Here is an 18571-nt window from a genome sequence, read left to right as displayed (position 1 = left end):
CAAGTCCCTGAGCCCTGGCAGGAGCTGCAACTACTACACCCCCGGCAGGAGCTGAGGGAGCTAGCGGGAGCAGCAGCCTGGAGCCTGAGCTCCCAGAGCCGAGGTGGGGGTGGCGGTGGCAGTGGGCAGAAGCTCCAGCGCTAGGGTGCCCTAGCCTGGGCAGGAGCCTCAGTGGGAGTAGGGCACCCCGAGGCCCGGCAAGAGCTGCCGGGGGCAGCAGCCCAGAGCTCAGCAGAAGTGAGGGTGTACCACTCATTTCTGCTCTGCCAGTGGAGGTGGGTCAGATCTCCTGCCATAACAGCCATGCAGGGGAAGGACAAGTCCTGTCCCTCCCCAGCCCACCTGATTTTGGAGAGATCAGATTTCATGGAGAAGGGCTTATTTCACGGTCTGTGACGTGTTTTTCACGGCCATGAAATTGGTAGGGCCCTAACTATATATTACTGTAATTTGAGGGGAAACGTAAATACATTTAAATTAACTCTGGCGTTTGGGATAAGGGTGTGTGTATATGTGTTTTCTCAAGCATAAAGATTTGTTTATGCAAACTAGTCCCAACATTACTAAATTGTGAGCTTCTAGTAATGATAAATCTGCAGTGCAGGTCTATAGGACTGTATTGCTGCTTGAACTGTAAAATGCTAATTGTATCTGTAGGCACTACTTTGTATTGATTGCTATTGGCTCCTCTCACTTGGTCTTGATCTTGAGCACGTCAGTAAACATTTGTGAAAGGTGGTAGTAAGAGTATGTTAAAAGCTAAGGAGAAGGAATGAAGTTGCTTAAAATAAGTATGAGTTTCTTCAACAGGAGTTTTCTCCTTGAAAATATGATAAAGGGCTTTCCATATTCTGAATTTTATAATGCATTAATCTATCTGGAGAAATTTCATAGAAGTGTGAATTAGATCAGTATGGATTTTTTTTCACTAGAATACACAACGCTTTTATCCTGAGCATTTTTCCTTTGTAATTCAGACTTGCATTTTGTGAGCTTGCACGGTGCAGAAGTCATTTTTATTCTAAATGTTTCTATTTTTGTGATTCTATCTCCTGTAGAAGGTGTCTTGTTCTCAGATGCAATCTTTGCAGTTTATCGATTTTTACTATTTTAATAACATTTAGATCGGCAGCTTGGTTTTCCCTTTTGCTCTGCACAACTATTTCTATGCAGGGCAGTGAAGTACACGTTGTATTTTAAAAGACATACTTCAGGTTGTGTAATGTTTTAGTTAGAGCGGAGTCTGGGTGTCGAGCTCCAAGCTAGATAACCCCCTCTTCTCCAGTCATTTCAAAAATATAACAAAGAGCCTTCTGGGTTTTTCAATAAAGTAAAATTTATATTCGTTTTTAGCTTGCCTTCTAAGATTGTGTGTTAGGCAGAATGGATTGTATTAATTTGCAGTGCTTATTTCTATGCCCTATTTCCATCTGTAACACGATGATACTTGAAAAGAAATAAACAAATGTTTTCACTTAATATATGAAATGTTTTGGAGAACTTAAGAGTAAACACTGCTGTAAGAAGAGTGTTTAGACAGCTGAGTCATGATTGCAAAGTGTGTCAGCTGGGCTTGTGCAAATTCGTAATATCTGCAATTTAGAGAACCACTCACCAAGTAATGTAACCATAGTTTTCTGAAAGGGATCATTTGTTTTGAAACAAACTATCATAAGATTTGCGGTAATATGCTGGTTCTGTATGTTTTGTTGCTGTCTAAAAACTAAGGGTGTATCTAGTTGGAGCCTGCTTCTAGAGGCCTGTCTACTCCATTGTACGAAATTGACTGGTGGGTGAAAAAGGTTCCCAACAGAGGTCCCCATGAACTGGTAAAACTGCTAGAGTAGAAAGGACAAAAGTTTCTCAATCAGCATTTCCATTATATTGTTGGAAACTCTTTCCACTGGGGTTTGTATAATGGCTATCACGATGGAGACCTCATCCTGATTGAGGACTCTGGGTGCTACCTCAACATGCATATTAAAGAGTAATAGTATAGCAACTTTCAACACTGATTCGGGGGACTGTTGCTGACATCCCTTGTCAGACGCAGGTCAGCTGCCTAGTGTAGGTGCATCCTTGGAGGAGGGAAGTGTCTCACGTTGCACTGCAGTGCCCCTTTTGGTTGGCTCAGGTGTGTCATTGACAAGTTCTGAAGGGAGCTCTGTCCATCTTTCCTTTGCTGGAGTGATAGTCTTGCAAATTGGTGGACTGAAGTAAGGATGTGAAATTCTTTGGCTTGGAGGATGCCTAGTTGGAAGAAGGAGGAAAGTAATGAAAAATTGAATTGCTTTTGTACTGCAGCACTTGCTGCTTTATTTTCAATAGTAATTTGTTTCCCTTACTTGATAGGATGTTTCGCCTTCGAGTTCTTGCTGCCGTGGCAGGCTTAGAGGCTGTTTCCCGATGTTACCATGGAGTGGCACATCCCACCAGAAGCAGGCAAAGACTTATGATGGCAGCTTTCATAGGAACAACTGCAGCAACAGCAAGTGCTGGACTCCTGTGGAAGAGGTAAGTGCTCTCAGGAGTCATTCTTGAACAGAACTTCAGCCTTCTGCTGCTTTGGTCCTGCTTTGGTCCCCTGAAGAAATTAATGTGGAGTGAATTTCACCTTGATCGTAGGAGCAACAGAAGACTATGCAAGGCAGCATCACTGCCTTGAGCTCCATTGTGTGAAGAGCAGCAGCTATTGAATGGACATGCATCTGTATCCCATATCCTACATGCAATAGAATTAGACTCCAAGGGTGTTTGGGAAATGAGCAGGAGTTTGACTAGATTCTGTGGTTACATGGATCTACTGGACACAACCCTTCGAGGTTTCTAAGAGTTGTCACCCTTATTCTAGCTACAGAAGGGCTCTGGAGCTGTCATGCCTTGCCCACTGACTGGGAAGCAGATCATGTATTCTGGCACAAAGTCTAACTAATATATCGTGCTTTCACCTCTTAGGAAGCCTAGTAGGATATAAGTGTCATAAAATAAGACTGATGTTTCATAAAATATGAACTTCAAGCATAAATAAAAAGCCCACTTGCTGCTTAATGCTGAGAGATTTCTGTACCCTCTTGCACCATGTTAGATTTCATTTGAGGAGTATTAGCTGAAAATGTATAGTGCAAACTGCAGCTGTAGCATCAAATACTCCTCTCTATTCATGCTTCAGATGAGGCACTAAGGTTACTTTGTGACCAGTGTAAGACACCATGAAATTACATTTTCACAATAGTGAACAGTGTATAGAAATACTCAGGGTGGCACTAAGTGAGCCTCAATTGACTCTGGTTATGTTCCATGCTCTAAACAAAGCAAGCAGTAAATGTTCTTTAGCTTCTAGTTGAATTAAATGTGAAAGCTGTCGGGAGCCACTGTTATCACTGTATGCTCAGGCTCACTACTGTGCAGATACCATGATTAGTCCAAAGGTGATAGCATCATTGAGAGCATATCTTATTTTCAATTCTAATATTTAGGTATTATTTTATGATCTTATTTTCCAACACAGTAGGTACACTTGCCTCTTATTAGGAATTATGGCAAGCTGTGAGAAGCAGTAACGTAATGTCTCATAATTGTTGTGTACTGTTTTCTGTTTTGGGCAAGGGAGCCTACTTCACATAAACAGAAAAAGTTGTTCACTGTTTTTGCCGTTCCTATAATTGGCAAGACTTAAGCTCCTTGCTAAAAGGTGTCATCAGAAACCAGGGGGAAAGCACCATGATCCAGCACAGTCTCTTCTGATGTTACCTGTTAAAATTAATCTGGTTTATATAGTGCCTTTCAATTTGAAGGACCCCAGAGCACTTTACAGACGTTATAAAATCATGCAGCCAGCAGTGAGGTGGAATGCTGCAGCCATTCTGTGCCAATAACAAAGATGACTGTACTGTTATATATCTCCTTTTTGGGTGAGGAAGTGAATAATCTCTCCATTTAAAACTACAGTGAGAATATTTTAAGTGCACATAACATAATTACCTAAATTAGGTTGTTGGCTAGGACACTGTAAGTTCATAGTTCTTTTGTGGAAAATGTCATAAAAATAACCAAGCTGTCAGGTATTAAATTTTATATCTCATCTGAAGGATGGCACTTCCAGCAGCACACAGAGAGCTGACAAAATCGCAAACATAAGTGGTGTGGCAGAATACAGGCACAGGCAACAGTGCAGTCTGGGTCCCAGGATTCCCCGAGTTCTAATAATCCCAGATATGCTGCTAATTTTTTAAAATTTTTCTTCCTCTATTTCTTAGCTAGCACAGATAGGTTAATGTTTGTAAAGCCCTTTCACTGTAAAGTGTTAGGTAAGAATCAAATATTTTGTACAGGTGTTCTTTGATGCACTGTATAATTAGAGATGTGCTCATGGCATTCATATAGGGTAGACTTGTAACTCAATGAGGGGAGAAAATTTGTACTATTTAACCTTTGAGGATAAGTTAGGAACCAAGGGGCTTAACTTGCAGCAAGGGAGATTTAGGTTGGACATTAGGAAAAACTTCCTAACTGTCAGGGTGGTTAAGCACTGGAATAAATTGCCTGGGGAGGTTGTGGAATCTCAGTCATTGGAGGTTTTTAAGAGCAGGTTAGATAATCACCTGTCAAGGATAATCACCTGTCTAGATCAGGGATCGGCAACCTTTGGCACGCAACCTGCCAGGGTAAGCCCCCTGGCGGGCCAGGCCGATTTGTTTACCTGCCGTGTCTGCAGGTTCGGCCGATTGCAGCTCCTACTGGCTGCAGTTCACCACTCCATGCCAATGGGGGCCGCAGGAAGCAGTGGCCTGGACATCCCTCGGCCCGCTCCATTTCCTGCAGCCCCCATTGGTCTGGAGCAGTAAACCGCAGACAGTGGGAGCCACGATCGGCCAAACCTGCGGACGCGGCAGGTAAACAAACCGGCCCGGCCCGCCAGGGGACTTACCCTGGCGGGCCGTGTGCCAAAGGTTGCCAGTCCCTGGTCTAGATAATACTTATTCCTGCCTTGAGTGTAGGATACTGGACTAGGAGACCTCTTGAGGTCCCTTCCAGTCCGACGATTCTATGTTATTATTTACTTGGCTGTTTAAACCAAGAAATCACATTACCATTACAATGACAAGTTGTTTTGGTGTAGAAAATAGTTTATACTGATGATACAAAATATTAAATAAAAACATTTTAACTTTGTGTTTAAAAATAAATGAAAGAAAAGAAGCTTTGCAATGTAGTAAAGTTCTTTTTCAGTTCTATAGTGCTAATCTTATTGGTCATTTTCACTTGAACCACTTCACAGTTAAGGTTCTTGCTGGTGGCTTGGCAAATTCAAGAAATGAGTTCAGTTGAATATATTTGAACATGAATAGATTTAATGAGATGCTGTGTTGTGCATACCACTGCATATCATACAATAAGTATAATTGAACTACTTATAAATTATTATATGAATAAGATGTTTAGCTGAAGGAACCAATGATATTACAGATGGAGGTGGTTTAGCAGCCATGTGGTCGACATCTTGAGAAAGATGTGGACACACAGTGTCCAGAGAACAACTCAAAGGATAAAAAGTTTAGATAACATGACCTATCAGAAAACTTTAAAAAACAAAAACAAAAACAAAAAAAACGAACTAGGCATGTTTAATCTTGAGACAAAAAGACCTGGGGGAGGGGTAAGGGGAGTGGGGAAAAAACTGATCTTCAAATATGTGAAGGTTTTTTAAAGAGAATGATGATAAATTGTTCCTCACGTCCACTGATGGTGGGACAAGAAGTAATTGGCTTAATGTACAGCAAGGGAGATTTAGATTAGTTATTAGGAAAAACTTTCTGACTATATGGATAGTTAAGTACTGGAATAGGTAACCAAGGGAGGTTGTGGAGTTCCCATCTTTGGAGGTTTTTAAGAACAGGTTAGAACAGTGGTGGGCAACCTGTGGTCTGCACGTGACCCATCAGGGTAATGCACTGGCAGGCCGTGAGACAGTTCGTTTACATTGATGGTCCGCAGGCACTGCTTCCCGTAGCTCCCAGTACCGAAGTTCACTGTTCCCAGCTAATGGGAGCAGCGGGAAGCGGCACTGGTCGCAGGGATGTGCTGGCTGCCACTTCCCGCAGCTCCCGTTGGCCGGGAAAGGCAAACTGCAGCCACTGGGAGCTGCAGGCGGCTGTGCCTGTGGACAGTCAATGTAAACAAACTGTCTCGCGGCCTGCCAGTGGATTACCCTGATGGGCCATGTGCGGCCTGCGGGCCACAGATTGCCACCACTGGGTTAGACAAACACCTGTCAGAGATGGTCCTGTTCACAGGCAGGACCATCGATGAGATTGCCTTTTGAGGGCCCTTCCAGCCTTAAATTTCTATAATTGTATATATAATGCATGCAGTGGGACTATTTTACAGTGGAAATTTTTCCCATAGAAGAATTTCACTCAAAGCAACATTTCACGGTAGCAATTGCGGTTTGTACATTACAGTGCATTGAAACAATTTAGGACCTGCATTCTGTTATATCCAAAATTACTTTTTCACAAATGGTATACATATAAATACATAAGCAATTAATGAAGCAAATCAAGATTATGTAAGATTTAAGGGAACACTCTCCAAGCTGGGAACAGTAGTTGTTTTTAAGGTGCTTCTTTGCGTAAACTGTTCTGTTAAGACAGTTAACCTTTTGTAGAGATGATCTAATACAATGCTTGTTTTCCTTCAATTAGTTAAGCAAATATACTTTCATTGTTATATGAAACCTTGCTGTGCTGCGAAGCTGAAGACTTCTGGGGGGTTCTGGATCTCTTTCTTTTATCATAACGAAGAAGCATGCTGCCTTTGATGGTATGTGACACTAATAAAGGGTGTCCGCAAAAAGAAAAGGAGTACTTGTTGCACCTTAGAGACTAACCAATTTATTTAAGGGTGTGTGGTTTCTAATATTCTGATTAACCTTGAATGATCTATGCTTGAGGCCGTGACACTTCATCGTGAACTAAATGAGATGCCCCATTGTGATCCTTGTCAGCAAAATGTCAGCTGTAATCCCTTTCTTAAAAAAGGTGACTTTTTAAAAAAAAGAAAAAAAAAATTATGGCACACAATATAGAACATGTAAATCGTAATATCCCGAAAGGCTTTTTAGAGTTCAGTCTGCTTCTTCCATAATCATAAAGATTTATTTAGTCTCCTAGAAAAATGAAAAGCTATTTAAAGGTGTATCAGTGCTTGGTGGTACTGCCATGTAGGAGTGTTCAGGTCTGGTAGTGACTGAAGGAAGATCTTATGCTTATCAGCCCTTTGGAAAGCTGGGGACTTCGGAGGTGGTGTTTTCAGTTATTGAGGAAGGACAACAGTGGAGAAAAGGAGGGAATCTGACCTGCAACGCTTTCTAGAATTTGAAAGTAGCTTTGCGACATTGCATCTTTGGAGATAGCCTTTGCTGACTATGGGAATTATTCCATTTTTACATGAGGCATGTGTGGCATAGGAAATAGAGTTGTGCTCTAATTGGGATAAGGAAATGAATGCAGTCATTTCAGGATCCCCCACCTGCACCCAGCTGCCTTCTTACGTTGAATTTCTGAATATGTAGGAAATGCAAGCAAATCCTTTTGGAATGTTTTTTGCTCAGTAGGTAAGGGATTGCTCATACTTGGATGCCTGGGCAACCCCTTCCCCCACCAAAAATATAAAGGACAAAATAAAAGCTATACAGAGAGAGAACTCAAGGTCAGGTATTTTAATGCATTGCCAAGTATGCTAAGGATTACATTTTTTTTCCCCCCCCGAGGAACTGATAAAATTAACACAAACTAGATAGAGTTAATCAAAGACAAATAGCTGTTGATTGTATCTCTGAATCCTGTGTGGGTTTTTCCAATAGTAATCCTACTGGCTCTTTAGGAAAAACACAGTTCTTAAATATATCATAAAGGCAGAGTAGCCTCACATTTGTTAAAAATAATTGCTTTCAACTACTAATTATTAATCTAATGTGTTTATCTCTGTAGCTAAGCTGTAGCCACAATATTTTTCAAATGTCACTTTCCTAGTCTATTGGCTAACTTGTTAGATGAATCACAGATGGCAATGGGAAGAAAGAAATACTTAATAAGGCTACATCATAAAAATAGAATGAGAGAGTTGTCAAAAGCTGGACTAGTATCTATGCTGCCTACTAATTTTTACAGTGAAGATTTGGCAGATATATTATTTTTCTGTATATGGCATAAAGTGGTGATTACTTCATTAATATTGATGTTTCATTAGGCATCTTAGTACAGAGGAAGCCCTGGAATTCAGGGCTTGAAAAAATCATTCACTCTACTACTGATGAATGGAAAACTATCTTGGTGAATAGGGTGGGACTCTTATCTCTCTTCCCCCCCCCTCCCCCCCAATTTAAACTTGACTTTAAAAACACAACAAAAATTTCTAGTCCTTATGATTAAAAACAACTTTAATGTAGGCTGCTGGCTGTCTGCGCCAGCCCAGGAAGAACTAGGGCCTTATCCAAAATCTGTGTAGGCCCTTCTTTCAAGGCACAGTTTGAAGAATAAAAATAAGACTCCCTAAGGAAGGCCAAAACAAAGCTATTCCCCTGACCAAAGCAGGCTGCAGGGACCCAAAGGCCTTTCCTCTTACATCACTCCCCGCTGCTCCAGGGCCAGGCAGCCCCTTCCTTTCTCTTCAATGGAGCCCTTTCAGCCTGTCATGGTATCTGGAGTGGCTCACAACCATGAATGCCGACTTCAGGGTAGACTGTCAAGAAGCAGAGCAGAGCTCTCCAAGTGGTTGTATGTTCTGTCATTAGATTTCACCAATCCAGTAACAAGTGTGAACTCCTAAAGCACTGTATCAGTCTTACCAGAGAGTCATAGGCAGTCCAAGTCTATCTTGCCACCCAGGCAAGCTGGACTTAGTGATAAATGGTCACTGTACACCAAAAATCACAACAGTATTCAGATTACTCCCAGTCCCAAAGGACCAGCCACTTACCCCAGTCAGTTTGAACCTTAGTTCTCACTCCAAGGATAATACTTGTAGCCAATCCTATAGTAAACTGTAAATTTATTAAGAAAATAAATGAGTTATTACAAGGTTAAATCAGGCAAGCATATATACACAGATGTTAGTCCATATTCCAAAAGGTGACAGAATTGTAGAAATCTGTCAACTCTGAATGTCTTTTAGGGCTCACCTGGGTTAACTCTGGTGACCTTTGCTTCCATTTTGTAGCTCCAGCTCTGTGAAAGTCCAGACAGCAAAAGAGATGAGAATTTCTTGTCAGCAATTTTAATTTCCTTCTTCCAAAATTAAATCTGTTGTGAGGATGGCCTTAATGATGGGCAGGAGATTACCCCTCCTGACTGGGTTCACGGTTTCAGAGCAAACATGTTTTACAGTTACGAAGCAAAAATTTAAATTTTATGTAACGTGACCAATTATAATTGAGATTAACGCATGCAGCAACTTGGAAGCATATCCTAAAGTCTAAACCCTAACTACATTGTTATAAGTCTAATACTCATCTTAACCGTACTAACACACAGGCCTATCCATATGTGGTTTCATCACTGCTGACAGGGCCTGTAGCAGATACACAACAGAAAGATACAGTAAAGGGTGTTTAGGACTCAATAAGCCTCTGGGATAATGGGTGAATTGCATCTTTAGAAAACCAGTTTTAGCTTAACTCCTCTGAAAGAAGCGGGGAAGGGAGGAGCAGTAAAAACTTAACAGGAGCAGAACAAAGGCAGCCAGGTGACTAAGAGGGGTCCACAGGAAGACAGTGAGGAAAGGAAGAAGAAGCAAGGGCCAGGAGAGGAGAAGGTCACACAATCTGGATAAGGGGCTCCATGAGGTGCAGAGACCAGCCAGCGTGCAACAGCCTGCAATAGAAGGGACACCCTGCCTGCCTCCCTGGACCCACATGGTTCCCCAAGGACTCAGAAAGGAAGTGTGAGAGAGACATCGTGGTTTCAGGTGTGTGTTTGGTATGATTATGATTAAGTATTGAAGAGCATAAAGGTGTTACTCTCTATGCAGAGAGTGTTTGTTAATGGCTTCACAACTACCGTGTGGCCTTGAGAGAGTTAAACTGTAACCAGGCGCTTAGCGGCTCCACACCTTTGGGGTGGAGTTCCGAGAGAGGGCATGCTTAAGTACTGGGGAGTCTGAAGGGTCAGCACTGCGCCCAGAGGGGCAATGTTGCTGGACAGTGTATTCCAACTCTCAGAAAGGTGGTGCCAGATAAAAGGTCTGTGCTGTAGGAATATGCCTAGCAACCCCAGGAATGAGACAGTGGCTCACCTCTGGTCAGGCTCCCAGGACTTGAAACACCCCTGGTTCCAGAGCAACAGAGGCTTGGATTCTGCTCACAGCAGTCCTAGTGAGTGGCCAGGATCTCTGACAGTAGGTTTCTTAACCTTGCCCCAGACAGTCTCCTTTGCTATTTTCTCTCCGTAAGACAATGGAGAATTGAAGTGACTTAATTTTGATTTTTTTCATTACTTTTTATGTAATTAAATAGACCTGATATTGAATGAAATATAAATGTCTGGTTGGTTTTAGCTGCTTCCTGCTGTACTAGGTGGTTTCCCCCTTCCTGCTGTACTAGGCAGCCAGTGTTACTATAGGAAGTACCCCAAATTTCTGAACACACAGCTTGCCAGGAAAATATGGCTATCACTTTTTAAATGACTACCTTTCAGTCTAATTTTCCATGTAATATGGTTATTTGGGGATAATACAGCTCTCAAAATAGAAATAAGAAATGTGTGTATGGTGCATTGATAAAAGGCTTTACATAAAATTTGGTATATTTTCTTTCTGATGGCTTAGGAAGCCCGTCCATACTGATGATAAAGGATTAAACAAGATATGTTGTACCATTAAATCAGTGCACACTTTTAGGATAAAAATTGCTCAGCAGATAACATTTTTAGGACTTACTAGATACCTGTAAAAATAGAAAAGAGTGATATTTGTTGGAGCTGAGAAGGGAAGAATAATAATTGCTACATATTGTTTGGCTCCATGCACCTGCGTAAATCAGTTCTGGAATAAAGTAATGAAATATTTATGTATGGTTCTAGTATGAGAGATTCTCAGAAACACCACCCCCACTCTAATGATTTTTAGAAGTCATGAAAATCTGATTGGATCACAAATTTCTTTTGTGACAGTTGTTGCACTTAGAGGATATTACAAAACTGGAAGCCCACAAGAAGGTGGGAGCTATAGACTGATACTCTGGACTAGACTGGTGAATGCGGGGAGGGGTGGAATTAACTCTTTTTCATAAATAAGCATAGATGGCTATGAGGAGTGTTGGTCACAATCTTTTTATAAGCAGTGTACATGATATACCTGAAGTATTTAGTTCTAAATCTCTCATATCCACTACACTGACAGCAATAATATAACAAATTAGGGCTATCAAGCAATTAAAAAAACTAATTGCGCGATTAAACAATAATAGAATACCATTTATTTAAATATTTTGGATATTTTCTACATTTTCAAATATACTGATTTAAATTACAACACAGAATACAAAGTATACAGTGCTCACTTTATATTTATTTTTATTTAAATATTTGCACTGTAAAAAACAAAAGAAATAGTATACTGGAGGTTTTTAAGATCAGGCTTGACAAAGCCCTGGCTGAGATGATTTAGTTGTGGATTGGTCCTGCTTTGAGCAGGGGGGTTGGACTAGATGACCTCCTGAGGTTCCTTCCAACCCTGATATTCTATTCTATGATTTCAAGTCACATAATACAAGTACTGTAGTGCAATCTCTTTATAATGAAAGCTGAACTTACAAATGTAGAATTAGGAAAAAAAAAAAAAAACAAACAACCCTGCACTCAACAATAAAACAATGTAAAACTTTAGAACCTACAAGTCCACCGTCCTAATTCAGCCAATCGCTCAGACAAACAAGTTTGATTACAATTTGCAGAGGATATTGCTGCCCATGTCTTGTTTACAGTGTCACCTGAAAGTGAGAACAGGCATTCGCATGGCACTGTTGTAGCTGGCATCACAAGATATTTACGTGCCAGATGCCCTAAATATTCATATTTCCCTTCATGCTTCAACCACCATTCCAGAAGACATGCATCCATGCTGATGATGGGTTCTGCTTGGTAACGATCCAAAGCAGAGCGGACTGACGTATGTTCATTTTCATCATCTGAGTCAGATGCCACCAGCAGAGGGTTGATTTTCTTTTTTGGTGGTTTGGGTTCTGTAGCTTCTGCATGGGAGTGTTGCTCTTTTAAGACATCTGAAAGCATTCTCCGCACCTCGTCCCTCTCAGATTTTGGAAGGTATTTCAGATTCTTAAACCTTGGGTCAAGTTCTGTAGCTATCCTTAGAAATCTCACATTGGTACCTTCTTTGCATTCTGTGAAAGTGTTCTTAAAATGAACACATGCTGGGTCATCATCTGAGACTGCTATAACATGAAATATATGGCAGAATGTGGGTAAAACAGAGCAGGAGACATAGAATTATTCCCCAAGGAGTTCAATCACAAACTTAATTAACGCATTATTTTTTTAACCAGCGTCATCAGCATGGAAGCATGTCCTCTGGAATGGTAACCGAAGCATGAAGGGGCATACGAATGTTCAGCATATCTGGCATGTAAATATCTTGCAACACTGGCTACAAAAGTGCCATGTGAATGCCTGTTCTCGCTTTCAGGTGACATTGTAAATAAGAAGTGCGCAGCATTATTTCCCAGAAATGTAAACAAACTTGTTTATATTAGCGATTGGCTGAACAAGAAGTAGGACTGAGTGGACTTGTGGACTCTAAAGTTTTGCATTGTTTGGTTTTTGAGTGCAGTTATGTAACAATCTACATTTGTAAGTTACGCTTTCACGATAAAGAGATTGTACTTCATTACTTGTATGAGGTAAATTGAAAAATGCTATTTCTTTTGTTTTTATCATTTTTACAGTGCAAATATTTGCAATAAAAAATAATATAAAGTGAGCAATGTACACTTTGTGTTCTGTGTTGTAATAGAAATCAATATATTTGAAAATGTAGAAAAATACCCAAAAATATTTAATGAATTTCAATTGGTATACTATTGTTTAACAGTGTGATTAATCGTGATTAATTTTTTTACTCACGGTTAATTTTTTCGAGTTAATCACATGAGTTAACTGCGATTAATCGACAGCCCTATCATAAATATCTTTAAAGGTGGGTTTACAAGCAGATCCTGTGCAGCCTGTCTGCTGCTGCTTATGACCCAGTCACTCCATCTTGTTCTTACTTTCCACCCTGGCATTATTTTGTGCTGTCTTGGTTCTTATGTCTTCATGTGTACAGGGTGTTTCAGTTTAATTGTTTGGTCCCTCTCTTGCTGTCTTGGTATCTTTTAGGTTTCAGTGCTTGATCCACTCCTCTTCCCCACCTGTGCTTTCTCTCTGCTTTCCTTAGGTAAGCTTATCTGTTCTCAAAGCTTCAGCTATCATCTCTGTTCAGATGTCCTGCCAATCTACTTCTTCCCTTCTGCCTCTCCAATCTCCACTCTCTGGGCAATCTGACATTGCCTTCCTGATACCTTCCTGAAAGATTCTACACTGGAGAATATTATCTGTACTCACAAACACTTTCCTCTTCTCTTCCCCCCCCCGCCCCTTGCTCCTTTTTAACACCATCTTCCCAATCATGCAGATTCATAATCTCCGGCCTTGTCTATGCTAGAAAAGTTTTGCTGGTATAGCTATCCTCGTAAACCCTCCCAGTGTAGAGGTACTTGAATAAATTTTTGCATGCACACATCTTGGTATGAGCTAGGGAATTCACTGTTTAAACTCTGGTTCTTAAATATCACTTTACATTTTACTTTTTTTTTGGCTATTATGTTTTTGAAACAATATGGGTGCCCTCTGGTGGCTAATCTAACACCTGTAGCTTCTTCTGATAACTAGTGTGTAGGCTAGTCAGTGATAAGATTTTCTGGTATTTATGTGGTATTGAGCTGAAATACTACTGGAATTTTTTGTTCCTCCACCTAACTCCCCATTGACAAACATTTTCAGCATTGAGTTTGAAAATGTATCACCCCAAAATACTTCGTATTTCTCAATAATATTTAAATAACCTCTTCTGGAAGGAAAATATAACATCATTTTATGCATAGTGGTCGTTAAGTACCTTTCCTCTTAATTTCCTGATTTAATAGTCAAGAAATAGAGTCATAGGACTGGAAGGGTCCTCGAGGGGTCATCTAGTACAGTCCCCCACCCTCATGGTAGGACTGAGTGTTATCCAGACCATTCCTGCCAGGTGTGTGTTGAGCCTGCTCTTAAAAAACTCCAATGATGGAGATCCCACAATCTCGTTAGGCAATTTAGTCAAATGCCTAACCACCCTAAAAGTTAGGAAGTTTTTCCTAAGGTCCAACCTAAAACCTCCCTTGATGCAATATAAGCCCAATGCTGCTTGTCCTATCCTCAGAGGTTAAGAAGAACAATTCTTCTCCCTCCTCCTTGTAACAACCTTTTATGTACTTGAAAACGGTTATCATATCCCCTCTCTGTCTTCGATTTTCCAGACTAAACAAACCCAATTTTTTTCAATCTTCCCTCATAGGTCACGTTTGCTAGACCTTTAATTATTTTTTGTTGCTCTTCTCTGGGCTTTGTCCACATCTTTCCTGAAATGTGGTGCCCAGAACTGGACACAGTACTCCAATTGAGGCCTTATCAGCGTGGAGTAGAGTGGAAGAATTACTTCTCGTGTCTTGCTTACAACACTCCTGCTAATACATCCCAGAATTGTTTACTTTTTTAAAAACAGTATTACACTCTTGACTCCTATTTAGCTTGTGATCCACTATGACCCCCAGATATCTTTCTGCAGTACTCCTTCCTTGGCAGTCATTTCCCATGTTGTACGTGTACAACTGATTTGTTTCTTCCTAAGTGGAGTACTTTGCATTTGTCCTTATTGAATTTCATCCTATTTACTTCAGACCATTTCTCCAGTTTGTCCAGATCATTTTGAATTTTAATCCTATCCTCCACAGCACTTGCAACCCCTCCCAGCTTGGTATCATCCACAGACTTTATAAGTGTGTTTTTCTCTATGCCATTATCTAAATCATCGATGAAGATATTGAACAGAACCAGATCCAGAACTGATCCCTGTGGGACCCCACTTGATATGCCCTTCCAGAATGACACTGAACCACTGATAACTACTCTCTGGGAACGGTTTTCCAACCAGTTTTGCACCCACCTTATAGTATCTCCATCTAGGTTACATTTCCCTAGTTTGTTTATGAGAAGGTCATGGTAGACAGTATCAAAAGTCAAGCTTTGCTAAAGTCAAGCTAACTCTGCTAATTTTAACTTGAATCTTTGAAATGTTAACTAACTTTCTGTTGTGTGTTTTTAATTTTTGTACTAGTATCACAACTTTATATGACTTAATTGGATTTGGGTTTTTTTAACGTTATTTGGTAGACAGTCTCTGCTAGGTTGGGTTCTACTTAAGATATCCATGGTCATCTGGGTTCCTTGAGTGATTTGTAGGTCTCATCTGTTACCACCTTGCTAACCTACTCTCAACCCCCTTCCTGTTTCTGGCGATAGGCCTGATGTGGGAGGTAATTTAAGAGCCCTGCCAGACATGTAAGTAGTCCTATTGGCTTCTTGCTACATTGCAGGATTGAGTCCACTGTCTGCACAGTAACAAGTAGCTGATGCTACAATGACTTTATAATCATGCAACATACCTATTTCTTGACATTGTGGGATTAGTGTCATTATTGAATAATCTAGAAAAGATCTACGATGCATGATGAATAGCTGTTCAGAGTTAATGTCCCATCTCTGACAGATACTTCAAGTCTCTCTTTTTAAAAATAAGTTAATGTATGTGTAGCTTGTCAAGACAATAAAATCTGAGGCTACACTACAAACTTTTGCCGGGATGGCTAAGTCAGTCAGGGGTGTGATTTGTGGTAGATATAGCTTTTCTAGCAAAAGCTCTGTGCGGGACAGTTATACTGAGAATACTGTAGCTTTTCATTTGGGTGGCTGGAATAAGCTATATCCGCAAAAGCACAGTTTTTGCTTTTGATGCTAGGAGTGATTTGCTGGTATAGTACACCAGCGTAGCTATACTGGTAAAGCCTTCCAAGTATAGAGCTGGCCTTAGTGAAAAGTATCACTTTCAATTCAGTAACTTGCACACAAAGTCTTACATTGTTTATTATTTGCATTGTGGTAAATGATCACACTTAGTTACTGGCCACCCCTGGGGCAAAAGGCAAAATCCTTTCTTTGAGAAGCTTATAATAGAAGAAAATGAGCAAAAGATGAAAGGGTGGGGTAAGGATAAAAGATTATCAAGCTTTTTTGGTTTTTGTTCATATAAACTATCTGCAACTTGCCTAGTAGCTAGATATTAGTTGGATAACTTTGTATAGATGTCATTGTAGAAATGGGTCTTGAGCAGAGGGTAGTGGCCTGATAGTACTTTAGTCCAATTTTACAGCTGCTGAAATCTCAGGTGAGGTTCAGTAACTTAAAATCTTACCGCTTTGGATTCACTGTTGAGTAGGCTATCATGCTTTACAGTGCACATTCTGTCAAGATACTGATTTAGATAGACAAGTTGGGTGAAGTAATTTTTTTTTTATTGGACCTGAAGAGCTCTGTGTAAGCTTGAAAGCTTGTCTCGCTCACTCACAGTCGTTCTCTCAATAAAAGATATTACGTCATCTACCTTGTCTCTCTAATACCCTGGGACCAACACAGTTACAGTAATACTGCATACAAGATGTTGATTTATTATTTTGGAGGAGCAAATGCAGCTGAGTAGCCTGAAGCTAAAAACCTGAAAATGAAAATTTAGGAAGTGTAAAGTTTAATATAATGTACATTTTGGAACACAGAAGAGTAGAAAAAAATGGATAAAATATTGAGTATTTCAAAGAGTTTTATTTTCTCATTATTCCTTTCTCCACAAAGTCTGTTAAGCACGTCAAATCAACCAGCAAAATAAAGTTATTTAAAGTTATGCATGTTCTCATACAGAACTTAATGGTTACATACTGGTCTTCAGTAGGGTCTGTGCAGGGATCCAACTTGCATAGTGCTTATGGCTGCAGGTTTATTAAACAAGAAAAAATGGCACATAATATAGTTTTATAACCTTAATCTTCCTGTGATGGTTTTAATATGGTCATTTATTTTTGTTGGCATGAGATGGAAACCCAGTCTTTTTGTGTGTAAGTATTTTGTATATAGTATTATAATTAAATACTTATGTAATATGCTAATGCCCAAAGGACCCAATCTGGATTTGGGGCCCCATGGTGCTGGATGTTGAACAAAGACTATAAAAAACAATTCCGACCCTGAATTGTCAAAAAATACAAACCAGCAAAGAGTAGGGGCCGGAGTTACAATATGATGGGTTTAGCTATAGAGGTAGGGAATGCAAATGAATGTGGTGATGAATTGGTACAACTTTTTTAGATATTATCACAGATCCTAGCTCCCTGCTGGCCACTCATTAGGACTACTGTGAGGGGAATCCATGCCTCTGTGCTTTGGATTCTCTGGGGTGTGTTAAGCTTCCGGAACCTCAACAGATTGCAGCACTGGTTTCTCTGATGGCCTCTCTGGCACATTTTCCTGGGCACTGATTGTCTGCTACCACTTCTTAGAAATGGAGTTGTGCAGTCCACTTCCCTAGGCCACCAGGTCAACGACAAGTGGTGACCCCTGATATAACCCAGTAATTTAAATATGTCCCTTTCCCAGAATGTCTAGTATCTCTCAGGGGTTTGCAGTAGCTATGAAGCACTCAGCACATGCACTCATATATTTTGCACAGGGTCTAACACCTTTTTGCACTTTTATGCTTAATCATGTAAAGTACAGATCATACAAACACAAAAAAACACTCAACTCATGTCATTTACTTTCTAGCTCACCCTTCCCTTCTGAGTCCTTGGGGAACTGTCAGAATCTAGGAAAGCAGGGTATCCTCTGCCTCAGCATGCTTGGTTGCTTCTCCATCATGAGAAAAAGAACCCCTGACCAGACTAGGTTCCACCCTTTTTAAAACCTCTAACCCTGCTGCGTCCAGTGACATGCTTGCTAGCTTCCCCAGTGAGTACAGACCCCTGTCATTTGACTTTGTTGTCAATGAGACCTATCCCTGCTAAACCAGTTCCTCTGCACAGAGAGAGTCCTTTGTGGAGAGTGAATAGATTTCCACTGATTGGTACTTGAATCACCTACCCTCTACTATTGTTCTTTTGCCACCAGCCTTTAGAATCGCAAACAGAGCATAGAGAAAGCAAAAGGCTGCATTCAAAATGGAGTTTTCAAATTGACACAGACACATAGGGTTCATAATCTCACACAGTATATAAACTGTACCGATGTATTACCAAGTCTTCACAGTTAGATGCACTTTTTTTTAAAGTTAGGATAAGAGGCAGAGAGAAAAGGAATAACAAAAGGAAAGAAGGGGAAGAGTTAGTGAGCTGTGTTTTTAGTGGCATCTCACAGGGATTGGTTCTTGGCGCTATGCT

At 40.4% G+C, this 18571-nt stretch overlaps 1 protein-coding gene across 16 annotated transcripts in view; it reads left to right on the top strand.

Moving 5' to 3' along the window:
- The window catches only part of MICU1 (mitochondrial calcium uptake 1), a 213971-nt gene that overhangs the window by 39134 nt on the left and 156266 nt on the right, over window positions 1–18571 (top strand). For 15 of the 16 annotated variants that reach the window (XM_043552131.1, XM_043552124.1, XM_043552121.1 and 12 more), the window contains one exon: window positions 2353–2514. In XM_043552131.1, coding sequence (XP_043408066.1) covers window positions 2407–2514 — 108 coding nt within the window. In that variant the 5' untranslated portion in view covers window positions 2353–2406. Of the gene's footprint in view, window positions 1–2352; window positions 2515–18571 lie in introns of those variants that run through there. The other variant, XM_043552133.1, reaches the window with a different exon arrangement.

This window comes from Chelonia mydas, chromosome 7, assembly GCF_015237465.2.
Source record: "Chelonia mydas isolate rCheMyd1 chromosome 7, rCheMyd1.pri.v2, whole genome shotgun sequence".
NCBI classification, from domain to species: Eukaryota; Metazoa; Chordata; order Testudines; family Cheloniidae; genus Chelonia; species Chelonia mydas.
Note: the sequence above shows the minus strand (reverse complement) of the source record. Positions and strands in the feature narration are given on the sequence as shown.